A 27,466-nucleotide genomic window follows, 5' to 3' on the forward strand; every position below is an offset into this window, starting at 1 on the left:
ATTCACAAACACACGAACACACACGGACGGACACGATCGAATGCATTACTCCCTGGCGGGAGTAATAATAGAACATGGAGAACACCTTTTAAGAAATTAAATTATAGAGTGCAAGTAAAATTAATACTAGGTAAAGTAAAAACCTTTTTTTATACAATTACTTTATACTCTGCATGAAAATGTAAGTGTCATACAATAATGAGGTCAACCACAAACAGAACAACAAGATATATATTTAATCAACAATGGGAAAAATATTCCAGTTTTTAAAGAGTAATTAAAATACACCTTATGCAATTACCAAAGCATAAACCTCATGTAGATTGGACAATTTTTTTTAGAGAAAAAATTAAAAACATCAACAAAAACCCACCAAAAGAAATTTCACATTCGGTCATTAAAATGGACATTATTTAAATCATGCAAACAACAAAAGAGAATTATTGTTAAGTACCGATATGAATGAATGTTTTCATATTTTCATTCATATTTTCATTCATTCATTCACCGATACAATTACATTTCGATGAATTTTGTAAGCTGTCACAACCCCAGAACCTTATGACACAGCTTACAAATAACACAATTGAATCTTTTCTTGTGGATACATCTGTCTCTTTTACAGCTAAATGAAAGTGCATTTGTAAAGTAATCGGGAAATAGTTGCTGTCTAATGTATTTTACAAGCAATCATTTTTGTATTTCAAGGTTTCATACTTCTTCAAGTAGCTCCACAAAAAGTTTTCATTTGGGGAAAAACTGGGGCCAACCATATTGCAAAGATGGCTTCCATGCCAACAGCATATTCGGGCACCTTCCATCATTCCAAGTCTTTTCTTGAAAAATAATGACGGCTCTTCACCTACAAGGCCTTTGTCTGCAGCTCGATGGAGTCCTGGTCTCTCCTATGGGCTGGCACCCTGTCATAACATCGGATTCTCATATATTGTGTGGAATGTAAAGCTGTCAACAATATAGACATCGCATGGGATGACGCTAAATCACAAGGTCCGTTTCTGTCACATTGCAGACAGGTTGGTTGGTGGTCAATCTGTTTTTACCATATCTTCTTCGGTCTAGCTTTGTCTGTTGTCTCAGCCCTCCAACACTCCCAACAATCCCCTCCTGGTTAATCTCCCAAAATCCAGGCTAAATAGACACCTCAGCTCTTTCGTTCTTCGCTTTTCGAAGTCATCGAACCACCTTCCTTGGGCTGTGTGATCGCACGCTTCCCTCCAGGGCTTCAAGCAGGCAGTGCACTACCATATCATGTTATCATCCATCCTTACCTACAATCTTTTCTGCTCCCATTAGACTCGACCTAAAACAACCCTCTTAATTGCATGTTCATGCTTACTCCCCTACTCGTTCTCCTCTTTTCCTGTTCATTCGTCCATTACCTCGCTGTGTTCAAATGTTGGTCCACTCTCAGTTCCTGGCATTTTTACCTTGCTCTCCACCACCTTTCCCGATTCTTTAACTTCAATCTTGTAAGAATTTTTAAAAAAACTTCTAAAAAACTGTAAGAATAATACAAAATAATGTTCGAGTGCATCGTCACACTAAATCAGAATTACTAAGTGTGTGGCTGGTTTCTTTTATTTTGATTGAACTTCGAGTCATTCTTAAGGCAAAGGTTCCAGAATCTACTACAATTACATTATTTACAAAACATAGCATTTCAAAGATAATTTGGAATAATTATACAGCAGTGTGGATTTTTCAGGCAATGTAATGAATTCTTTGAATTCGTCACTGTCCAGATATGGAGAAAGTTGACGATTAAATGACAATACATGGTGCAATCGTATTGCTTGTCTCTCCTAAGGGCTATCATTCATGTATGCTCATGTATGCAACTATAACCTGACATTTCATTCTGAGAAAGACTTTTAACCCAGACCTATATAATTCATTGATATACACTACATTGATGTACCACTAAAAATAACCTGGTGTAAACAAGCCCCTGTCACACCTTGACGATTTAGCCAGCGTATGCCGACGTATCAAAATTGAATGCTGGTGTGAGTCATACGCTGGCATACGTCGACAAATTTTGTGCATGCACAAAATTTGTCGACGAGCTCGGCGTACTACGACGTAAGCCAGCGTGCTCCTAACGTATACAAAACTTACCCATAACGTATTCGACGTGTGCCAGCGTATTCGCCAAATTTTTCATACGTCGGCATACGCTGGCTAAAACGTCAAGGTGTGACAGCGGCTTAACACACCAATTTAAGGTACAAGCATTATAAACAGCTCATGTTTCCATAACATTAACATCGCAAATAAAGATTAGAGTCAGTTATGGTGGGGCTGGGAGAGAAAGCATAGACTCCCTACGCAACTATAGGAAGTTGGAAACAGGAAAGTCACCAGATGGAGCACTTATTCTTTGGGTTCATCGTGGAGCCTACTGGGCAGTGGAAATGTTCAGCAAATTCGTGGGAATTGGACAGTGAGCCAATGACGCGGAAGCGGGAGGGGCTGTGCTCTTCCAACAGCAAACTGGTTTTTATTTGTTCTGGTGTCTGAACGGAGCACCACATCTGTAATGGAACAAGCACAGATTCAAAAACAAGTCTTCCTGAATCTCATACAGCACCGGCGACTTTGGCCTTTTTATTTTTTTTTGGTGTTAAATGAATAAGATCAAAAGTGAAAACAAGAACAAGGCATACACAGTGCAAATGGGGCTGCTCTCAAATATAAAAGAATGGAGGGGAATAAGGTAAACAAAGCTTGAGGCAACATAAAATAGAATGTATCAAAAAAAACAAAAATAAATAAATAGGATTTCCCAGGAAGTTTATAACAATGTAAATTACCGGCACAAGCCCGATTTGATTGTGAAACTTTTGCAACTTTTAAACTGGTGGTTTAAACTTTTTTTCCCGGTTTACATATGATGTCAGTCAATAGGTCGATGAGGAAGATCTTCTCTGAATGTCATTACACAAAGAATGTGAAAACACAAAAAATGTCATTAAACCAGTGATTTCAATGAGAGAGCATGGAGAGAGGGAGAGGGAGACGGAGAGAGAGAAAGATAAAGCAACAGTGGTTCACTCTTAATGGCTTCAAGTAAAATTGGCATAGGCACTCAAGTGCAATTTGTAAGTATAGAAAAATAACTTCCACAAATAAAACTTTTCCCTCAACAACAGCAAAACAAATTCTTCTCAAGTATTCTTCTCAACAAACTTGTCCTTTTGTGCTGTGGAATGGAAACTGACATTTTTGTCCTAATTTGTCTATTTTTGTCTTGAGGAGGTCTCTTGTATAGACCAGTTGTATTTAGACTTGGCAGGATTCAATTTTTATCGATAAATGTTGACAAACGTTCCCCATAGGTCAATGCCGTCCAGAACAGCGTTTGTCTGTCTGTATGTATGTCCCTACAAACATACACCAATCAGAGCTGTGGATCTGGTCACATGATAGAGGGATGCGTTTTGTAACCATTACAGTTGCATATTTTACGAAAAGGAAATATAATAACCTTCTGTGGAACGTTTTGGGGTTCCAGCGGGTGTCGTAAGGTAGGTAGGAGGTTTCAGAAATTCCTCAATACAATTATGATATTGAAATGTGATCGACACTGGGAATTCTTCTCAACAGACTTGTCCTTTTACGCTGTGGAATGGAAGCTGACATTTTTGTCCTAATTTGTCTATTATTGTCTTGAGGTGATCTCTTCTATGGAAGATAATATCTCAATTGAAGAATTGATTCGGGCCTTGCTCCCGAATCTGGAAGTGAACAGATGATGACGGTTCGCTGGTTTGATAATATCTCAATACAATCGTGATTTAACATTATATTTTGACCGATTAATAATATAATATTAATTTGTGATTGTAATGATGAATGATGCTGTTTGGAATGAAAATATAGAGAACGTGCTGTCAATGCCTGACGTTTGACTGAAGGTGGCACAACAATGTGGAATTTATTGGTTCATCGTTTGCCATTCGCCGTTTTTTTTTTTTTTTTTTTTACTCAAGCCATTCACGAACTGGCTGTCCATGCCTGAAGTCAAAAAAATTATACTTGCATTATTTATTTGCTAACTACTAACTGGTATCCTAACCCATGTCATACTATCTTCAACTAAAGTATGAAACAAGCCCGGCTACCTACCCAGACTATCATTAGTTCACAGGTTCTTTGCTTTCTTTATTCTCTTAAATGAGACTTAAATGCACCTCATCATTTCCACCTAACCAAAAGTAACACATACTCAGATGTGGTTGTTTCATATGCATCAACAGGTTAGGGTGAATTCCAGCGTTTCCACATGTAGGCCATTTTGGGTGAAATAGAACAGGTTGTGATCATGTTAAAATATATGCGATTGTTGTGTGAAATTCCCTTACCTGTGCAAACTGCACAAAGAAGACCTGCTGGTTGCTGATGCCCAACAGGGGCAGCACCTTATCTTTTGCAGTGGTGCTCAGGGTCTGGTAAGCCTGGAAATCAACAAGCCTGGTCAATGGATGTTAAGAGCTCTCATGCTAACCTGTTAAAAATCAAATTGAGCCAATGTGAGGCATCACTGTGACTTCACACCTATTTGATTTTTAAAAAACGTTTTCGAGCTAGGAAAGAGATCTTCGGCATAGGGCCGACTGTTGGGAGCCTTTAAATTTTTCATCTGCTCTTTGAACCTGCTGCCTTTTACACTTTTTACTATTCCGCAGCCACAAAAACTTGCAAGCTGCATTCATCCAATAAATTCACTGGGTCGCAATATTAAGCAAAAAAAACAACAACATTTTGGCCTCTTCACAAATTTGTCTGGATGAATTGTCAGCTGAGGATCATGATTCTTCCACCCATGATCTTCCATCAGATAATGGCAGCAGTTACAGATGTGAACTCATGTGGCTTTTGACATTTAACCCATGTGGTGTGAAAATGGGCACTGTAAGCGAGGAGTGGGAATGCTCTACAGCTGGCAAATCCAAGTAGTTTCAATGTTGGCAGAATATCCTTTATTTTCCCCTTCTCCCCACGGACACCCACCTCTTACCTCCACCCAAAGTTCAGACCTGACATTGGATGTGACGAGACATCGGTTGCCTGATTAATGAGCACCCGGCTCAAGTTATCAAACACTCGACAACTGAGGGTTCAAATGTGCATCACATTCACTCTTTAATAAGATACATAAATACAACTAATTTTTAACCATATGGTTGTATTTACATTTCATTTACTCAAACCAATGCATAAAAACTAGAGCGGCACAGAGGTGTGGTTTTGTCATAATTAGTCGACAACTTTTTGAAATATCATGTTATACAGTATATCGTTTATTAGAGCATTAAAAAAATTCTCGTATCCGGTTCGTCTGAATCCATCCATAACTTTTTGAACTAGAACGACACTCAGTAGAGAGCATACCTCCACCTGGTGAACAGTTTACGTTTTGTATCTCAGAGTAGCCCAGAAAATCACAATACAGAATTTATATAATGTAGAAACATTCTTCACCAAAATTTCATCGATTCTTCCTTGTCACACACACAACCTGTCCAACACGTTTCGTCCAAATCCATCCATAACTTTTTGAGATATCCTGCTATGTATCGTTTATGGTCCTTTTTTTCCTTTTTTTAAATGGGATTTTATCCGCCATAAAGCCTACAAGGCCACTCGAGGTGGGGGCTACACAAAGGAAAGAAAAGTATAGATATTAAACAGAAAGGAGGAATCTATTGACATTCCTCTTGAATTGAGGTAGGTTGGGGTAGAGGGGAAAGCAAGAAGCAAAGCCCTATCTCCTAATAGTGAAGAATCACTTTAAAAATTAAATAATTATCATATCCGAATCTATATTCAGATCTTCACCAAAATCGAATCATCCTTGTCAGACACCAAACCGGTCCACCAAGTTTCGTCCAAATCCGTCCACAACCTTTTGAGATATCTTGTCACGTATCGTTTTTGGCCCTATTTCCCGATGGTGAAGAATCCGAATCTCTAGTAGCCGGATCTGAAACCGGATCTTCACCAAAATCTAATTCTTTCGTCCTTGTCACATCCGCTACATCTCTGCCAAATTTCGTCCAAATCTGTCCACAACTTTTTGAAATATTTTGTTCACAAACAGACAGACAGACAGGGGTGAAAACATAACCTCCTTCCACCTTTGGTGGCGGAGGTAAATATCGTGCCTATATATTGGTTTTAGCCATATCACTGAATGGTGAAGAATCACTTTTAAAAATTCTCTGATCCGGAATCGGATCTTCACCACAATCTAATCATTTCTTCCATGTGACATGCCCAATCTCTCCACTAAATATCTTCCAAATCCGTCCACAACCTTGTGAGAGAGATATCCTGTTTACAAGCAGACAAACAAACAAACAAGACGTCATGCAGAGCACGATACTTGCAAAATCCACCCCCCAAAAAAGAGTTGCCATGGATTCATCAAATTATCCATTTCATTAAGGTTTAAATCGACCATCTTAATCAAAGCTTTGTTCAATCGGATGACAAATTGATTTTTTTCAGATGAAAATTGATTTTAGACGTTTGACCTTGAGTTGACCTTTGACCTTTTGACCTCAAAAATAGTTGCTTCCCCCATTCAGTGATGCACTATGCAATTGCTGTTTAACTTTCAGGTTAATAGGATGAAAATGGACAATTTTTCAGATGCAAATTGATGATTTTAGAAGTTTGACCTTGAGTTGACCTTTATTCGACCTTAAAGATAGCTGGTTTCCCAATTCCGTGATTCAAAATGCAAATGATGTTCAACTTTCAAATCAATCGGATGAAAAATGATAAATTTAGAGATTTGACATCAAGATCAATAGGCTTCTTATGACCAACTCTACCATTTGGTGAAGTTTCATGAAAATTGGTTTGAAATTGTGACTTATAGACGATTGACATGCAAACAGACAAAGACAGACAGACAAAATAACGGACGAGACCAACCAATATACTTGAAAAATCTTCAATTTTGCAAGTACCAGACAGACAGACAGAGGTGAAAACATAACATCCACCCACTTTCGGTGGTGGAGATAATAAAGTCATTTTTCATTGATTAATTTACACATTTTACCCTCGCCAGAGGACAGGGTATTGCATCTGAGTCCATTTGTTTGTCTGTCTGTCTGTTTGTCTGTCTGTTTGTCCACAATGAATAAATATGATCCGATTGACAGGAAATTTTCAAGATAGGTGCACCTCCTCCTGTAGAAGTTTGAATTATAATGATGTCATAGGTCACGTGGTATGGGCGCCATCTTAGAAAAACAAAAAAACTTTGCACCTCTATATCTCAGAAAGTGCTGCGTAGAAAAAAAAATTAAGACATGGCTCATTGTAAAGAACTCTCCATGGAGAACAACATGTGTTAATGGTGATGTCATAGGTGCCTCCATTATGACGTCATGATTCGACAAGTACAAAACGGCATCTGATCAAGATGAAATTTCTTGAGCTGGAGAGTGAGCTATGGATGAATTATTGGTGGAAAAAAAAAAAAAAATGATGACGTCATCAGTCAAGTGGTTTGGCCACCATATTTGTTTCAACACAAAAGCCTTAAACCACTAAAAACACATCTTGGCGAGGGTCTGCAATCTCTGATTGCTCTTTCTTGTTAATTGATTAATTGTCGTTGTATAATACTCTTTACAGAGTGCTGATGCTGCCTAATCAGTTTCCTGGCAAGGATTATACTGGGTGCAGGTTTACCATTGCCTTCCTAGCATTGATCGTCCGTGTTCTTTCCTTTTAAATGCTGAACATCAAGCAAGGAAGTAGCACGTACCATTTTTTAAGTCTTCGGTATGACTCGGCCAGGGTTTGAACCACCAACCTCCCAGACTCATAGCGGACGCTCTGATATGGTAAGATACATTAAACAAATGTCTTTGCTTTTTTTTTTCTTTTTTTTTCCTGTTGGGGCCTGTTGGTCAATTGGACCAAACTTTCATTGGTCTTCACCACCTGGTGGCATACCTGCTTGCTAGACTTAGGGGTCTTTTGGGTCCTCTGAGTCTTTTGGGTGCTCGAGGACTTTTGGTTATTTTGGGTCTTCAGATTATTTTGGGTCCTTTGGGTTATCTGGGTCTTTTGGGTCATCAGGGACTTTTGGGTCTAATGCGTCTTTTGTGTCTACTGGGTCTTTTGAGTCTACTGGGTATTTTGGTTCCTTAGGGACTTTTACATCTGGGTCTTTGGGGTCCTCGGGGCCTTATGTATCCTTGGGAACTTTTGGGTCCTCTGGTTCTTTAGGGGTCTTTGGGGTGTGAAGGATCTTCAGGGTCTTAAAGGGTCTTCAATGGTCGAAGGGGTCTCAGCAGTCTAAGGACTTAAAAGGTAAATTTCAATTGTACATAATTAATTAATAGACGTATGTAATCAATAGACACAAAAAGCGTTTTTGTTTTAGCATGAGCATTTCCAATCTACATGGTGGTGTAATTTATTCAAGCACTGATTTGTTTGTTCTTTATTTTTTAATTATTTATTTAAATTATTAATATTAATAGTATTAATGTTTAATTAATTTTTAATTATTTATTTTATATAATTAATTATTTAATTATTATTTATTACTAGCAGAAGTACCCGGCATTGCCGGGTGGGGGAGGGGAGGGGGGAGGGGAGGGGGGAGGGGAGGGGGGAGGGGAGGGGGGAGGGGAGAAGAGGGTGGGAGGGGAGAAGAGGGGAAGGGGGAGGGGGGGGAGAAGAGGGGGGAGGGGGAGAAGAGGGGGGAGGGGGAGGGGGGAGAAGAGGGGGGGAGGGGGAGAAGAGGGGGGAGGGGGGAGAAGAGGGGGGAGGGGGGAGAAGAGGGGGGAGGGGGGAGAAGAGGGGGGAGGGGGAGGGAGAGGGGAAAAGAGGGGGGAGGGGGAGGGGGAGAGGGGAGAAGAGGGGGAGGGGGAGAGGGGAGAAGAGGGGGGGATGGGGAAGGGGGGGGAGGGGGGGATGGGGAAGGGGGGGAGGGGGAGAGGGGAGAAGAGGGGGGGATGGGGAAGGGGGGGGAGGGGGAGAGGGGAGAAGAGGGGGGGATGGGGAAGGGGGGGGGAGGGGGAGAGGGGAGAAGAGGGGGGGATGGGGAAGGGGGGGGGAGGGGGAGGGGGAGGAGGGGGGATGGGGAAGGGGGGAGGGGGAGGAGGGGGGATGGGGAAGGGGGGGAGGGGGGATGGGGAAGGGGGGGAGGGGGGATGGGGAAGGGGGGGAGGGGGAGGGTGGGAGGGGAACGAGGGGGAGGGGAGGGGAGGGGAGAAGAGGGGGGAGGGGAGGGGAGGGGAGAAGAGGGGGGAGGGGAGGGGAGGGGAGAAGAGGGGGGAGGGGAGGGGAGAAGAGGGGGGAGGGGAGAAGAGGGGGGAGGGGAGAAGAGGGGGGAGGGGGAGGGATGGGAGGGGGAGAGGAGTGGAGGGGGAGGGAGGGAGGGGAGGGGGGAGAGGGAGGGGGGAGGATAACGAGGGGGAGGAGAGGGGAGGGGAGAAGAGGGGGGAGGGGAGAAGAGGGGGGAGGGGAGAAGAGGGGGGAGGGGGAGAGGAGTGGAGGGGGAGAGGAGTGGGGGGCAGGGGGAGGGAGGAGGGGGGAGGGGGAGGGGGAGGGGGGAGGGGGGTAGGGAAGGGGTAGGGCAGAAAGGAAGGGGTAGGGGGAAAGGGAGGAGCATGGGGGAAGGGAGGGGGAGGGGAGGGGAGGGGTGGGTGAGGGGGAGGGGAGGGGTGGGTGAGGGGGAGGGGGAATGGGGAGGGGGTGGGGAAGGGGTAGGGCAGAAAGGAAGGGGTAGGGGGGAAAGGGAGGAGCATGGGGGAAAGGGAGGGGAGGGGGGAAAGGGAGGAGCATGGGGGAAAGGGAGGGGAGGGGGGAGGGGGATGGGGAAGGGGTAGGGCAGAAAGGAAGGGGTAGGGGGAAAGGGAGGGGGAGGGGAAGGGAGGGGAGGGGAAAGGGGAGGGGGGAAGTGGAGAGGGTAGGGTGGAGGGGGAAGGGAGGGGAGGGGGGGAAGGGAGGGGGAGGGGGAGCAGGAGGGAGGGGGAGGAGGGAAGGGGAGGGGAGGGATATAGATATAGATCCCCCCCCCCCAAAGCCCTCGCCCTCTCTCAGATCTCTCGATGTCTCCATGTCTCTCGGTCCCTGCTCTCAAATGTTGTGTTTGTGTCCTTCCCCCTCTCTCCCCTTCTCTCCCCATCTTGTCTACCGCTCCCTATGTTATATGTTTTATGTGTCGGTTTGTCTTTCTGTGTGTTCATGTGATTAATGTTCGCTCTTTCACGAGCCTCGATATTGTATACAAAAAAAGAAGAAAAAAAAAGAAAAAAAAAGAAAAAAAAGAAAAAAAAAGATGGTTACTGGCAATTGATCACATCCACAAATGATGTAATCCACACAATTTATGTACTTTACATAACGTTAATAGGAATACATGGCCGTGTAGATGGGAAATACAGTTTGTTTGAAATAAATCACAAATATCAGATGAAAGTGAAAAAAAACCTATGTGGTGTGAATGGCAATGTTCCTCGCTGAAATGTGAAAAAACTGAATTACGTGCGAACGCATAACTGTAAGATTATGGCGGCAAAGTTGGAACATCACGTGATCGCTCTGAGCGAATCAGCGCGCTGCTCTGCGACCAGCTGAGATTCCGTGTATAATGTTCCTCGCTGAAATGCGCTGAGGTAAATATGAATAAAAAATTCGATATATTTTCACTTTTACGTTTTGGCTAACTCGCTCGCGAACCTGACGAAGATCCTGAGCAAGGATCGCTACGTTATGCTAACGCTACGTTAGCTAGGCTACGTTACGCTACGTTCGCTACATTATGGCTAAAAATATGGATCTAAAGATGAAAGAAAAAAAAACCTATGTGGTGTGAATGGCAATGTTCCTCGCTGAAATGTGAAAAAACTGAATTACGTGCGAACGCATAACTGTAAGATTATGGCGGCAAAGTTGGAACATCACGTGATCGCTCTGAGCGAATCAGCGCGCTGCTCTGCCATTCCGGTCATACTATTCCTCGCTGAAATGCGCTGAGGTAAAAATATGGTTAAAAAATATTATGAAATAAATTTTTAGGTCGACCATGTTCATACCAGGCTCAATGGCTATGTTTGTGCCAAATATCAAGTTCGTGAGCCTCTCCGTTTAGGAGTCTATCGGTAACATTACACACACACACACACACACACACACACACACACACACACACACACACACACACACACACACACACAAACTGTGTTTTATATATACTAGGGCATGCCCGTACTATATCTATATCTAAAATTATATCCCCCCCCTCTATTTACATGAAATGGTTTGGTCCAAAGCGAACGGCTTGCGAGTGGTGACAATTCCCCCCCTCTATTTACATGCAATGGTTTGGTCCAAAGCGAACGGCTTCCGGAGTTTGGTAAAGAAATCGCCATCGCGTGCACAAACGCGCAGGAAAGCGAATGAATCGCAAATTCGTTTTTATTAGTTGTAAAACATAGTTTAACGCCAACATAGTTTGCAAACGTGAAATAAATGAATACGCTCTCAAATGTGCCATCCGAGGCAGAGTGTGCCCGCCACGTTCGGCACACGCGATCGTTCGCTGCTCTCTGATTGGATGAATCGTTTTTTGGACATAGCTCGGTAAGTAATTGTCCGATTAATATGAAACCTTGAAAAGGCACATCCTCGGGTCCCCAGCAATATACCTGGCAAGTTAAAAGTATATCGGACCCGTGGTTGTCGAGAAACAGCGGTCACAGACAGACAAACGTACAAACGTACAGACAGAGATTACTGGAATTATAGATAGATAGATTAATTATAATAATTTTATTTAATTAATATTTAATTTATTATAAATATTAATTTAATAACCATAATACAAGTTATTTAACTCATTTATTTTGTGCTGACAACTGACACACAACTTTCACCTTCACCACTACGACACAGTGGCTTGATCAATAATCCCAGTGACACACACAAACACACACCTCATCCATTTATAGTAGATAGTTTATAAAGTTCCTTTATTGTACTCATTAGCAAAGAACCCTTGTTAATTTTCTTGCTCAGTCTGTCTCTGGAGTATGCTCCACCCTCCATCCGTTCCCTCACTTAAAATGGCAACAGAGCTGACTCCACTCGTGAAAAGGTCGAATGCCTCGATTCTGTGTTTGCTTCCAGATCTTGTGTCCCCAACCCCTCTCTCTCTGTACCCACCATATCCAGTCACACCCAACTACTCCTGGAGTCTGTATTTTTTAGCTGAAAAGGTGGAGATGCTTCTAGAAACCCTCGACTGATTCTACAAATGGGAAGGTCTTAGGTGGTAAAAATCAAATTAATATTGCTGGGGGTTTAGGACTTGGGGAAGGACGTAAATTCCATGTAAATGTGTATCATATAGCGCCACGACTGGTGGGAGGGGGTATCACAAGTCATTCCATATAATTCTGGGGGAATTAACTGGGTTCTTTCCTAGTCATAATATAATTATTATAAGTAACAATATGCTCGGTTAAGTGGTTCCATAAACACAAGCCTAAGCCATAGTCTATCAGTTTATGGGTATTAATGCAGTGCCACAGTTATGTCGGATGCAGACTTTTGTGCAGAATATGTGCAGTACCTAAAATAAGTCTTCACCAACCCAGTCTTTTGTGCAGAATATGTGCAGTACCTAAAATAAGTATCTTCAACAGTTCAGATAGTTTAATGTCACATGTTGGATTGTCTAAACTTGTTTCTGCATATCAGTCTTCACCACCCACTGCATTGACAGCTACTAGTACCATGACAGTCTACATGTCCCACTTCCGCTGTATTTAAACATGTAGGTATTCGTACTTTGGCAGTCTTTCATTGCAGGGTTCGATCTTGTCTGATCGGACATCAGCTACATCTATCACGAAGCACTGTTTGTTCTTCTTATGCTTACTAACCAAGTCCGGTTTGTTGATGTTGATGGTTTTCTCCATGTGGATCGTCACAGCTCACAAGATTGTAGCTTCTTAATTTTCCATTGCCATTCGTGACTGATGCTGGTACCATATTTTCTGGTACATCAATGTCTGCAACTGTGATACTGTTTTGTGCAGATTCACATACTCAGTTGTTGAAAGAGCCAGCCACATTGCCCTGAAGTAATCAAGATGTTCATCGTGTTTATGCAAAGCAAGTTGAGATTATTATCAATAATTTTTATATTTGTAGCCAAGTTCGTTTCAATGATCAGGTGACTAGCCCAGCGATTCTGTAACTGCTAAAACATATTCATGGTAAGTTAACAGGTTCTGGAGTGGCTTGGTGATTAAATAGTTAGTCTTGCTGTTTCACTTCATTGGTGTGAGTTCAAGGGGTTCAGGACAGGGTTGGCAGTTGTTGCATACACTTCGGCATGGGCGTTAGAGTTTCCACGTTCGTAATCAAAAAGACAAGTGGGATGTTTTTGCTTGTTCCTAGTCACGTGCGTGAGCAAAATTGACAAGACAAAATGACAAAACATTTTCCTTAAGTCTCTTGATGCCTATGTACATGAGGCTCGATCAGCACTATTATGCATGCAACCAAACAAATATAAACAACAAGTACAGATGCATTCAAAGTACACCGCCCCCATGCCAAATACAGACTTGGCATTTAATATGGAATATATTTTTTTGTGGGGGTGAACTTACTTTTCAAGATGTCTTAGAACCAAAAGTTCATTGGAATTATGTTGAAATTATTCTAGATTTTGTTAATGTGACCTTTAAAAAAAACAAAAACCACATTTGACATTTCGAAACAAATAAATTGATCCTTGAGAGTGATGTAAACTGATATCGAACTCAATTCATGGACAGTACTGTGTTAAACTTCTGTACGTTTTCCAGAAGTATCTCTTTATTTTGCACATTAGCCAAAAATGTTTTTAACAAAAACAAAAGTTAAATTACGACTGGGATTACGGGCAGTAAAATTACAGTTCAGTACTTCGTGTAACCCCCACGAGCATTCAGGAGAGCACGTACACGTTGAGGCATGCTGTTCACGAGATTTGCCAAGGTTTGGACAGGAATCGCTTGCCATGCAGTGACAATAGCCTGCTGCAATTCACGCACAGAGGTCGGCTGCTGGTCCAAGTGGTCGATTTAGCGCATTAATTCTGCCCACAAGTTCTCTATCGGATTCATATCCGGGGACATGGCAGGCCACTCCATATGCTCTACACCACGGTCAGCAAGAAAGTGTTGGATCATGCGAGCACGATGAGGCCGTGCATTGTCATCTTGGAAGACAAAGTTTCCTCGAAAGGCTGCACGAGCAAATGGAAGCAATGTTTCTTCCAGAATGGGTCTGTACTTGAACTTGTTCAGCTTTCCATTCAGAACAACCAGGTCAGTTTTGCCCCCTGCATGAAAAGCAGCCCAAACGGTCACCCCACCACCTCCAGCTTGGACTCTTGGCACTATATAATCTTTGTTGTAGGCTTCATGCACTTGTCTGCGCACTCGGACGCGGCCATCTTGAAGATAGACCAGAAATCTAGACTCGTCACTGAAGATCACGTGATTCCAGTGTCCTGGCTGCCATTGGCGGTGCTCTCTGGCCCACTGCAATCGGCGCTGGCGGTGTTGTCTGGTCAGGCGTGGCTTTCTCAGGGGATGCCTGGCGCGATAGCCTGCTTGAACCAGTCGTTGGTTGACTAGCCTTCTCGATACAGGCACATTTGTCAGTTGCTGCCACTCAGCCCTAAGCCGATTAGCTGACTTGGTACGGCCATTGTGGACTAACCGGTGCAGCTGGCGATCATCCCTCCTTGTGGTTCTGCGGGGACGTACTGGCCTCGGTATTGGAGTAGGGACACCCCTCTGAGCATTTCGTTTCAGGATCTTTGACACCTGACCTTGAGTGATGCCATACTGCCAAGCAATAGCACGCTCTTTCATGCCGTAATTTCGTAAAGCCACCACTCCATGACAAACAGCATTGTCGAGTTGACGGACCATCTCCAGAGGAAGCGGCAATAACTTTTGGAGAAGTGCAGCAGTTGTTTTCCACTAATACAGAACGCAACAACCCTTGTATACCCGACTGTGAAGCCAATCGTCAAATGCACCTGTCCGTACATTTTGCCACGCCACCTGTGATATAATCCTATTGTTGACTTCTTGCTGCGACAGACAATCAGTGACAAGGTTCTTTTAACAAATAAATTACCAAAGTGTAAAAGAAACTCACCAGATTGATATACTGAGTTAAGAAAGTAAACCCAAGTCAAGAAAAAAAAAATATGCCATATTAAATGCCAAGTCTGTAATTAAATATCCTACAGCGCGGCATTGCTGGGGCGTCCCTGTCGCCCAGCAATACCACCGTGCAGTTCATAGAGACTGTATTTGGAGGGAGAGGTGCACAATAATTGATTGATTAATTGCATAATTAAAATCAAGAAAAGATTATCATAAAATATTTTCTTAATCAATTGGCTAATAGCATAACTAAACCACTAGTGCTTCATCCGGAGATGTATCTTTTAAAAATTTAATTAAATAAGGCATTAATAAAATTAAAAAAATCAATTGATTAATCAATAAATAATGAATCAATTAAGTGATTAATCAATAAATCAAAAATATCCTTTGTAGCCACATCACTTGGTCACTGTCATGTCCAAATATTAGCTTCCTAGCCCAAAAGGTGCCTGTGATATTGCCCAAATGAGAAAGAAAATAAGTAATTCATTAATAATGAAAATAAATAAATAATAATCATAAAAAAATGAAATCATCAATCAATTCGTTAATATAACACATAAATCACCACCATTTCATCAGAATATGTAACAAAAAAAAACAATTTTTAGTCACTAATCGAATAATTAAATAATTAATCAATTCGGTCAGAGAACACATAAATCACCACCATTTCATCAGAATATGTAACTAAATTTTTTTAATTTTTAGTCACTAATCGAATAATTAAATAATTAATCGATCAATTGATTAATTAATAAATCAAAAATAGCCTTTGCAGCCAAATCACTTGGTCATTGTCATGTCCAAATATCAGCTTCCTAACTCAAAAGGTGCCTGAGATAATGGCCAGAAGAGAAAGGAAATGTATAAGTACTTAATTAATCGCTAATAATTAAATAACTCATCAATTAATTGATTAATCAAAAAACAAATAAATTATGTCACCCACAGGGTGAACCGTATCTTGCCAAAATGTGAAAATTCCGTTTTTTCGTCATGACGTCATCAAATGACGTCATAGCGTCAAACTGTTTACAGATCTGGGAAGCACTCATCAAGGGCATTCATATGAGGTATTACTCGATATGGTACCTACGATTTCAAAATTTGACCTTGGGGTCAATAATTTTCGACCTCCAGCGCTAACCATGAAGGTCAAGGCCGATCGCCACCAAAAACTAATCAGCTGAGCGCCGGACCATATACTAGATTCCCATGAAGTTTGGAGACGATCCGATCAAAGTTACTCAAAAAATTAGTGTTTCGTCGACCTCCATGATTGACCACAAAGTGACCTTGACCTTTGACCTTGACCTTCAAAATTTTGTGTGCTGAAGGGTATCTCTATAGGACTCTGATATGCGAAGTTACAGGAGTTTCCAATAATAACTGTGGTCTACAGAGTGATCTAAACGTGAAAAAAAATGATTAACCACAAACAAAAAAACAAAAAAACAAACAAACATACAAGCTGACTAATACATCTTGCAAAAACTTCGTTTTGGCAAGATAAAAATACTGTTTTTGACAAAGGACTTGCTCACTATTGTGCCGAAATTTCAGCTTCCTAGCTCAAAGGATGGCTGAGATATCACCCGGACAACCAAGAAAACAAGAAAGCAAGAAAACAACCACAGTGAAAACTGAGTACTCCCTTTCAGCGTGTGTCATTGCCGAGCCCCTTCGGTGCCCGGCAATAACGTTATGCAGCACCTCGAGATGGCATAGGAAAGGTGCGGTGTACAATACAAAATCAGGACAATACTCACACGGAACGCAATGTGAATTCCACCATTGTCAGCAATGTTATCTGGGAGTGTCATATTTCCATTGATATTTTCTCCGTTCACGCTATAATTACTGTACTGCAGAGCCAGACATTGGGCACGTTGTACAAACTCATGTTGAGCATTCAATGTCCAATCTGCTTGGTGGCCAATCACATCAAATCTTCTTCCTGCAAGAGTGGATTTAAGAAAAAAGGAGGAGTGATACAAAGAAGGATCTCAAGCAATAAGAGGAAAGTAAGCAAGCCAGCATTTTAAGATTTGATCTTGGATACACACTTTTGCTGTGAGGCCTCAAGAGCTAGAAAAACTATAAAGTACAATTTGACGTGAATGCGTCAATAGAAATGCCTCTGCCCATGTTAGACGTAAACGCACTGTTATGTTTGATGTTAATTAAAGGTCACATGAAAAATTAAAGGTCCTTTGAAAGAGAGAGAGAGAGAGGGAGGGAGACAAATGGAGCGAGAGAGTGTGAGAGAAAGACAGAAAGAGGGAGAGAGAGAGAGAGAGAGAGAAAGTTGGAAAAAGAGAAAAATAAAGCCAGATAAGTAGAAGAGAGTCAACATCAGGTGCTTCTAACTTGAGTTGTGGTCTGCAAAATGATGTTCAAAGGACATGTCTTTTGACCTTTTGAACCCAAAATCAAATCAGTTCATCTTTGTAGTACAGTCCATATTCCTGGTACAAACTGTAGTACAGTTTGGCCAGAATCCCTTCGGAAGTTCAAAAGTTATCACGGCAACGTAAATCTGCTACTTCCAGCTAAAGGTCACATGACCTTTGACCATTTTTTTTTTTTGTGAACAGAGTTAAGGCTCGTGTATGACCTAACACATTAAACATGAAAACATGCACAGACACATACAACATACAATGAAGGGAGCGGGAGACGAGGGGGAGGGATAGGGAAGCACACAAGCACAACAGTAGAGAACAGGGACATCAGTAGATCTGTGGAAGGGAGAGGGCTGGGGTAGGAGGGAGGGGTATACATGGTATAAAGCAAATGAACACTACTAGGAATTTCAGGAAAGAAGTTGGAGATTGAAAGAGGTGGATTTGGGGTGTTTTAATGGGGGGTAGAAAAGATCAAGGTTTTGGATGGGGGAAGATGAGAGATGGTGGTGAACAGCCGTTTTAAAGACCTGGAGGGAGGAGAGGGTTTGAAGAGTGTGGGAGTTTGTTGCAGAGGCGGGAGAAAAGAGGAATGAAGGAGTAAAGGTGAGCAGAGAGTCTTGATTTGGACAGTTTCACCAGCAGAGGATGGCTGGCAGATCTTGTGCATCCTACAGGAATATTTGGGGGGCAGAGCACAGACAGGGCAGGGGGAGCAAGGCCGGAGAGAAGTCGGTAGAAGACAGAAAGACCACCTACCTGCCTGCGGTGAGTGAGTGATAGGCCTTCAGAATCAGTTTCATCGTGGGAGAGTCCAATGATTCTGAATGTTTGGTTTCAACCGCGTGAAGCCGAGCTAGGTGTGAGGCAGGAGCGCCAGCCCAGAGGGGAGAGCGGTATTCCATTGAGCTGCGGATGAAAGCCTTGTATGTGGTGAGGAACTCAAAAGTGCCCAGAAAGGACTTTGCACGACGGAGGATGCCCAGTCGGCGACTGGCTTTGGAGGCCAGCTTGGAAATGTGGTTTTCCCAAGAAAGATCATGGCAGATAGTGAGACCCAAAGCTTGAGCGACAGAACTTCTTGGAGAGGATTGTTGAGAAAGTAGATGGGAGGGTTGCCCAGTCGGTCCTTTCGGAGAGACATTGTAAGAGTGTGAGATTTGTCAGGATTGAAAGACATGTTCCACTTGTTTGACCAGTCTGTGATTTTGTCCAGGTCTGCAGAGGAGGCTGCAGACTGCTGATCTGAGGGTTGAGATATGGAGCGGCAGAGAGTGGAGTAATCAGCAAAGAGATGGAGAGAATTTTCCAGAGAGTCGGAGAAATCATTAACTTGATGAACTCCAGCCTGGATAGGACGGGGAGATGAGAGAATTTCATTCAGGGCCACACGTTGACTGCGACCAGAGAGGAAGTCTGCAAGTCATGTATGGAGGTTTCCATGGATACCATACGAGGAGAGTTTGGCGAGTAGAGCGGGGTGCCAGACCGTATCGAAGGCACGTGATATGTCGAGGGAGACAGCTCTAATTTCCTGTTTGGCATTGAGGACCTCCATCCATTGTTCAGACAGCAGAAGCAGCATGTCCAGAGTAGAATGACCTGGTCTGAATCCAAATTGATGATCCGAGATCAAGCCATTGGAGAAGAGGAAGGATTTGATGTCAGAAGCGATGATTGATTCCATGACCTTGCTGATTATTGGGAGCAAGCTGATTGGTTTGTAGTTGCAAGGATCTGTTTTTGCACATTTTTTGTGTAATGTTGGCTGATTTCCAAGCAGATGGCAGATGATGTGTAAGAGACTGAACGTCTTTCGGTGGCTAACCATGGAAATTGATAAGTAGGTTCATATGACAATAATTCCGGAATGACAGGTGACACAGTCAGGATGGAAAAGCATGTCACGTATATTTATCGAAGTAACAAGTAATCATTTATAGGTTAGCAGAGACTTATGCAGCTGCTGCATGTGGGAACAATTGTGGCTATTAGAGAAGAAGAAGAAAAGAAGAAGAAGAAGATGCAGCTGCCTGACTGTCATTGAAATGGGGAACTGCACAACACAATGTAGAATAATCTGCAGAAAGGAAGAGCGAGGGTTTTGCAGAGAATCAGAGAGGTCATTTATGTAGATGCGGAACAAGACTAGGCCCAAAACACAGCACCTTGGGACATTCAAGCCTCCATTGTATGAGGAAAGTTCCCTAAGCAAGCTCTTTTATAACATAATTCGAAGCATTTTATAATTTTTGAAGTCGTATCAATTTTCAGGAAAAAACAATAAAATTACGGATAACTTTGATCTCAAACAAACAAAGTGATTAAAACCAGCACATCCATTGAATATATAACAATAATCTGTCCGAGTGAAATATTATGGGATTTGGTAAAAGTAAACAAAGCTGGTAAAACTCACTGTAATCCAGCAAAGGGTTTCTCTAAAATTGAGAAACTCATTTGATGGACACATTATTTATACCAGATTCAGCAGAAGTACATGATGTAAGAACAGCTAAGACATGGGTTTGGAGAAGGAAAAAGAGGACCTACCGTTGTTATCAAAGCCATGGCAGAGCTCGTGGCCCAGAACTGTACCGATTCCTCCCCAGTTCAATGCACTAAGAGAAGAAAAATCAACCAAGCAAACTCCATAACAACTTCTATTTATATGTGAGACATATTCGTTGGAAGCAACATAAGGTACATTATTGGAGATCTTTATGAGGCTGGTCAACATCACTTGATTCAATACAATGGCTGAACAGCTCTTCGGTAAACTTTCAGAGGTTCATCAGTGAGTGCTGGCGAGTGTTTTAGGCAAATATATATTTTATTTTTGAAAATTTGAAGAATTAAAGTTCGATGTTTTTGTATTTTTTAATCGCCCTGGAGTGCCTACGCCTTTGTAGCTGTGTGAAAGGTAATATTACATGATTCCTGACCCCATTACTTAGTGGGTGTAGGGAAGTGTTTTAGGCACCCACAAAAAAATAGAAAAAAACCCCAAATTAATTTCTTCAAAATGCCAACACGATGAGAACAGCACCGGGCAACGCTGGGTATCCCTGCTAGTTTTTTTTTATTTTTATTTTTTTAAAATAAAAGGTGGCAACGGCATGTTGCTAAAGCTGTACAGAAAGACAGCTTCGTGAAAGTGCTACACAAGTTTGCACAAAGGCCCAACACATGCACAGAGAATCATGTATCAACCCCGGCAAGTCCTGCCACTCTGCACTGTTGATGAGCGTTTTCTACAGTATACAACTGTTTTCTGAAAATGAAAACAATTGTTTTCTGAAAATGCAAACTGGTAGAATACATAAAATATAAGAAAGCATACAGAATGCCTGAAATGGGAATTGTATCATCCAAGCTGATTGGTTGAGGAATCAGTAGAATAATGACTCAAACATCTTACTGCAGCTTGGAGAAATCCAACATAGTCTGTATTATTTTCTACAATGTCAAGACTGGTGGAGTCCAATTGTATGTCTATCACATGGAAGGCAAAATAAATAAGAAGTTATAATTCTCGAGTGTTCACATAGGATACAACTGTTTATTCATCAAATACATCTGCTCTTTGCTTTGCTTTGTCTCCCCCAGGTTTCTGCAGGGCTCACACGGTCCACCATGAACCTCCTTCTGGTGAAACTAGCTAATTCTAAGATCACTGCTCATCTCCACTTATTTGTTCCTCTTTTTCCCCACCTGTGGTATCAACTTCCACATCCTCTTCAATATCATTCTTCCTTTCAGGTCTTCAAGATAGCTGCTCACCACCATCTCAGATCATCCCCAATTTAAAACCACAGGCAGGGACCTCTTGAACAGAGTTCCACGGAAAACCCCCCCTTTGTTTGGGCAGTGTATAGGCAATTAGTATAAAAAATAAATAAATAAATAAAACACCTTCAGAGGCCATTTTTCCCCGCAAGCGGGGGTTGGCCTTTTTCGGGGACCGTGGTTGTTGTTGTTTTTTTGGTCCCCTTTTTGAAGCAATGTTTTACGGCCGGATGCCCTTCCTGCCGCCAACCCTGTTTGTCGCCTTTTTACGACACACAGGGAATTACCAGTGAACTGGTACTCAAAGCTAATTGGCTAATTAGTATAGTATTAATAAATCATTGCGGTACGATTTATTATCTTCAACGATAAAAGTCCTTCTTTGCCATGGGAGATGACATCGTGAGTTCTGAAATAACACACCGCTTTAATAATCAACGTTAGTTAGTACAGTATATTATTGGCCTCTACGTACTATGTCGTTGGAAGACCCATGACGCGTATGCTTTCGATATGATTTTAACAATCGGTTTGTTTGTGTTTCATACTGAATGAAAAACGCAAAGGTAGAGAATGGCGATTGTGATATATGACATTTTAAGCTCCAGTAACTGCAGTCACTACGAAGGGATTAGTGTTACGATTAGATTTACTAATATTAACGTTACGTTATTATTTTTACGAAAATGATATTACTCTCAAGAAACCGAGGCTAATTCCTTACTCTCGTGGTTATCAGTATCGTACATCGCTTATCATGGATTCATGAACCATACAACGCTTCAATCCATCAACTTTGCAGTCATGACATTGGGATTGAAGTGTTATGGTTATATATACGATATATATATATTATTGTTCACGTTAATAATATTATTATTACTAAACGATACTACTGTATTAAGAAACCTGAGCTTAATTTGTCCGAAGCGGCCTGAAGGTGAGGCATGAAGGCATGAAGCCTAAGGCCTATACGTACCGTATTGTTGGAAGAGCCGTAACACCTATGCTTTCGATATTTGATGGTCATTTTATCAATCTGTTTGTTTGTGTTTCACATTGAAGGAAAAACGTCAAGATAGAGCATGCAGATTGTGATATATGACAAGTTTGACCGCTTCGACGTGTTCGGCCTGTACAGCATATAAATTAAAATGGTGGTCAGGGGAGTCAGCCATCGTATGCCATGATGACATCATAGACGTAATGACGTGGCATGATGGACGGATGGACAGACAAAAAACAGCTGCTACTTTAATAAATAGATAATTTTTTCTACCCTTGTAACCCCACCCAAATCGCTCCTCTTTCCAATTTTCCAGTTTTCCCATCTTGGAGTTTCCTTCTTTATCCATCTTGTGCACCACATGCTTCCCCTGTGTTCAACTTGTCCACCCCATGCATGCCTATTTTTGTTCGTTCCATCCTGAGCCATTCAGTGTACCAGCTCTTCCATGAGCCTCGATGATGTATATAATAAATAGCACCGCCAAGCGGGCATAACCCCTTAGCCCATGCATGGTAAAAGGAAGCCGTGGCGGCCATATTGAAAATCGCAGCGCACCCATTTTCGAAAGGCACCTTCCTCTACTCAACCCCAACACACACTGCAAACATGGATTTAATCGGACAAGCCGTTCTGCTCGAAATTGACGGAAACCAATTTCAAGATGGCTACCGTGGCGGCCATCTTGAAAATCGCAGCACGCCCATTTTCGAAAGGCACCTTACTCTACTCAACCTCAACAAACACTGCAAAAATGAATTTAATCGGACAAGCCGTTCTGCTCGAAATTGAAGGAAACCAATTTCAAGATGGCTGCCGTGGCGGCCATATTGAAAATCGCAGCGCGCCCATTTTCGAAAGGAACATTCCTCTACTCAACCCCAACACACACTGCAAACATGGATTTAATCGGACAAGCCGTTCTGCTCGAAATTGACGGAAACCAATTTAAAAATGGCTACCATGGCGGCCATATTGAAAATTGCAGCGCGCCCATTTTCGAAAGGAACCTTCCTTTACTCAACCCCAACACACACTGCAAAAACTGATTTAATCGGACAAGCCGTTCTTCTTGAAAGTGACAGAAACCAAAAGTTGACGGACGCCCGGACGCCCGCCCGCCCGGACGACAATACCCCTTAGCCCATTGGGTTGAGGGGTGAAAAAGCCCCAAAAAGTCTAATGCAAATGTAAAAGAATTTCGATGAATCAAGACCAGGATTTAGGAGTTATTTGTACACTATGAAGTGATTTAAAAGCCGAGAAGTTCATTCAATGTGTCCGTCTTTTATAACTCTTCTCATGCACCATGGGAAGTCAAGAAAGCTCAATGTATCACATTTCATCAGAGCTTGGGACAAATGAAGCTGTACTTCTTTCAAAATCCTTTGAAATGAGTTCGTCAACATGTTTTGCTGAAAAGTTGCCGCGAGACTGACTTTTTGTTGATTTTCGAAAAATTCTTCAAGAACTGCACTTGCCTCCTAAGTGCACACGGGTTTGGCCCAAGGCTTACACGGTGGACACGGTAAACGATGTTGAATTGCAACACAAAGTTTGGAAAGTGTGTTCATAGTTGGTGCTGATTCATTGAACCTGCCAAACCCCTGGCCCAAATGGCAGTGAACAACCCACTGAGTGGGGCACTTTAAACCGGTCTGTAATGTCAAGTGCTGCTTTGGATTCAAAATACTCACAATTTCAACATCTACCATTAGAAAGCGAAAAGGATGCGAAAATGGGAAACACAAGCAGAAAAGTAAGTTCTACAACTGAAATCCATAAAATTGTTGCAATTGGAATTGCAACAATTTTATGGACTTCAGTTTGGCAAAAAATCAATTTTGTAAAGTAATTTTAAAAATAAATTGCCTGGAACACACTGCACTTTTTAAGCGATACCAAGACAAAGCAATATTTCTTTGGGGGATTTGTATCTGTGTGGTCACAGCATGATAAGCTAATGCTAAATAAACAAATGCCAATTCCATCATTTTGTCAGAAATCTAGCAAAAACCTTCCCGTTCCCATGCCAGACAGATGATATCATGCCGGCAATTAAGTATCATTTCAAGTTAAATCCCGGTCGATGTGTGCTGACCTCAAGATCTCAACAATAAACCGAGAACTGAAAGCTATTAATTAAGTCGATGCACACACCTGCTGTAGTTTTTGCTGAAAAAGGGCTTTTGTAGAATTCCCACAGGGACAAACATGGTGTTAAGGCCACCGGTGAGATAGAAAGCATTGACCGTTTGTGGTGGATTAGATATCCTGCAAAATGTAACAAATCACAGTCATTTGCCTGAAGGTAAACAAAACAAACCATGGCCTGAATGATATGGCAGATGTTTGCATCATTGGAGCAGTCCATGCAATTGTCATATATTGTTTCACACTGAAAGACCACCAACATTTTTAAAAAACGACTTTATATTCACTTCTTAAAAACAACCCATTAAATAATTAAGACCTTCATTTGATATTAAAGTGAAACACTTTTGGTTTTAGAATGTTATTGTATTATCACTAAAAACTAGAGATGTGCGATCACAGAGCGATCTCCAAGAGAAAACCTCCCCCAGCATCCGCGATCCAATGATGGCCATATTTTTTTCAGATCGCCATATGACCTTGATCTTCAACATTTAGGGATAGAGTGTAAATTAAGAAACTGTGTCCCCATCTACAGTCTATCCGTCAAACTCAACATAGTGAAAATCGGAGGGAAAATATTCAAGTTATGATGAAAAAGGTGTTTTTTATGTTATGTCGCAATCAGAAAAAAGCAGGTCAAGGAAACTAATCAAATATCAGGTGCCCAACTCCAGTGCAGGTACATGAATATGATGCAAAAGAACACCTTGCAGACCAAGTGGTCTTTGAGATTCCGCATTGGCAAAATTGAGCTATGACAAAAAATAATAATAATAAACGCTTTTTTTTTTTTTCAGACCACCATTTGATCCTGACCTTTAACTCAGAAGGGTATGATGTACAATAAACACATTAGGCTGTCGAGAGAGGGCAATTTCGTTTTGATCAGATAAAACCTTCGTCGTGTTATGGTGAAGCATGTTAAAACGTCTATAATTTGGTCATGACCTTTAAAATTAGGTTGAATCAGGTTGGACCAGGTGGTTTAAGGGTAACTTGGTTACCCTTCTTGAAGGGCAGGCAACACATGTTGCTGCAAGATCTCATTAATGCAATTATCTAAAGTCAGATTGCCATGGATATGGATCAAGTTGTTGCTCAAATTTTCAGCAATACCACCATAAAAAAAATTAGTGGCTCCCTGGACAAAGACCGAACCATATCACGCATTGCATCTTCTTTCGATCCGTACATGGCAATCGTGCCTTTCAAGGAGAAACCTGGAGTCATGACTGAACATAATAATTGCCCGTTGCCTGCGTGTCCATCCGACGTGCTGATTCGACCACTTCAAGCAGGCTTGGATGTGTCGCGGTGCAGGTTTTAGATGTTGAACAGGATGCCGAGCACAGATCCCTGCATCGTGAGAGGTTCAGGGAGTGTGCTTGCAATGCTCTGGGCAGTTTGAAACTAATTGCTTTAAATGGATTGTGCGAATGTATCGGTCCTGAGCGGGAGTTGTTATCCTGGGACATCCACTTCTTCGCATATCTCTTGGTGGTCCAGTGCCTTGATAAGGACTTCTGAGATCATAAACAGTTCATCTTTTCACAGTAAAGAGCCTTGCAATATGGCTAATGGAATATAGCTTCCTAAATTCCATATACTGTATATAATATGGAATTGCAACAAGATACAATAGTTATAACATAGCAAGATATAATATAGCTTCGTGAATGTATGCAATGATTTGATTCCTCTCATTTTCTGACAGATGAAGCACTGCAATGGATTGTTAAACAATTTAACTAGAACGGCACTCGGTGGGGCACATACCTCGGCCAGACTGAACAGTTTACGTTTTGTATCCCACTGATAGGCCCGATCTGCATCTGGGCCTTAACAAAAATCTAATCAGCTTGTTCTTGTCATCTACTGAACTCATCCCTCAAGTTTTGTCATAATCCGTCCACAACTTTTCGAAATACTATGCTATGTATCGTTTTTGGCAGCATCTTTCAATGGTGAAGAATCACTAAAAAAAAAATATTGCATCAGGATCCAGATCTTCTACCAAAATAGTTTACCTCTTGTGGCTGCGTTTACCACTTTGAAAACACCTAATGTTTCGATGTGTGGTACATGTCCAATGACGCCGACTTTATCTAAACCTCTATTTCTTCTAACATGGATCAACTTGTAATTATCCATCCCAATTTCTGTTTATCATTTGCAGTAACTTCAACTGTCACCATCTGCTACACAACTGTCATTTAACCTTGCTCTTCCATGAGCCTCACTCTTGTAAGGAAAACGAAAATGACACTCACCCCCACGAATGAAACCCAACGACAAGATGATGCAGGTCTCTGTGCGTTTTTGCTTCGTAGAAATTCATCATGCACTTGAAGAAGTCTGCATTTGGTTTGAACTGGGACATCATGAATAGGGTGTGGGGTGTGTGTGTGTGTGTGTGTGGCAGAGTGGAAGGGTGGATCGGGGAGAGGGAGGTGGAGGGGAAGGCACATTTCAAATTAGCCATAGACCACAAAGCTCAAAAGTTGTATGTAACCACAAAGTTAGTGCACATTTAGCCTAATGATTGGAGGCCATCTACATATCATATACAGTATAGTCGGACCCCAACATTTGTGGGGGGATACATTCCTGGAAAATGCCACAAATGTTGGGGCATTGTTTCAATGGAGAAAAGGGGATAGGTTCCCAACGGTTCCGGATTCATGGAAAAACCCACAAATGTCGAGGAAAATCCGTAAATGTCGAATTTGCACCACAAATATTGGGGCATCTTACTATAATTCACCAAATGTCCATCCGTCCGTCTGTCTGTCTGTCCGTCCGTTCGAAGGTACCGCAAAAACGGCTGAACCGATCGCAACGATATTGTGGGTGGGTAATCCTGG

General features: G+C 41.9%; 1 protein-coding gene across 2 annotated transcripts in view; it reads right to left on the reverse strand.

Moving 5' to 3' along the window:
* Positions 1 to 219: 219 nt before the first annotated feature.
* The window catches only part of LOC137425845 (endothelin-converting enzyme 1), a 106,236-nt gene continuing 78,989 nt past the window's right edge, over positions 220 to 27,466 (reverse strand). Inside the window, exons 13-19 of one of the 2 annotated variants that reach the window (XR_013623056.1) lie at positions 26,873 to 26,973; positions 24,606 to 24,719; positions 20,204 to 20,271; positions 17,015 to 17,202; positions 4,386 to 4,478; positions 2,238 to 2,555; positions 220 to 1,978 (exon numbers count right to left, since the gene is read on the reverse strand). Coding sequence is in view for 1 of the 2 variants with exons in the window: in XM_078775699.1 (XP_078631825.1) it covers positions 2,379 to 2,555; positions 4,386 to 4,478; positions 17,015 to 17,202; positions 20,204 to 20,271; positions 24,606 to 24,719; positions 26,873 to 26,973 (741 nt within the window). In the remaining variant the exon portion in view is untranslated. Of the gene's footprint in view, positions 2,556 to 4,385; positions 4,479 to 17,014; positions 17,203 to 20,203; positions 20,272 to 24,605; positions 24,720 to 26,872; positions 26,974 to 27,466 lie in introns of both variants that reach the window. The other variant, XM_078775699.1, reaches the window with a different exon arrangement.

This window comes from Myxine glutinosa, chromosome 4 (assembly GCF_964187855.1).
Source record: "Myxine glutinosa chromosome 4, kmMyxGlut1.1, whole genome shotgun sequence".
Lineage (NCBI taxonomy): Eukaryota > Metazoa > Chordata > Myxini > Myxiniformes > Myxinidae > Myxine > Myxine glutinosa.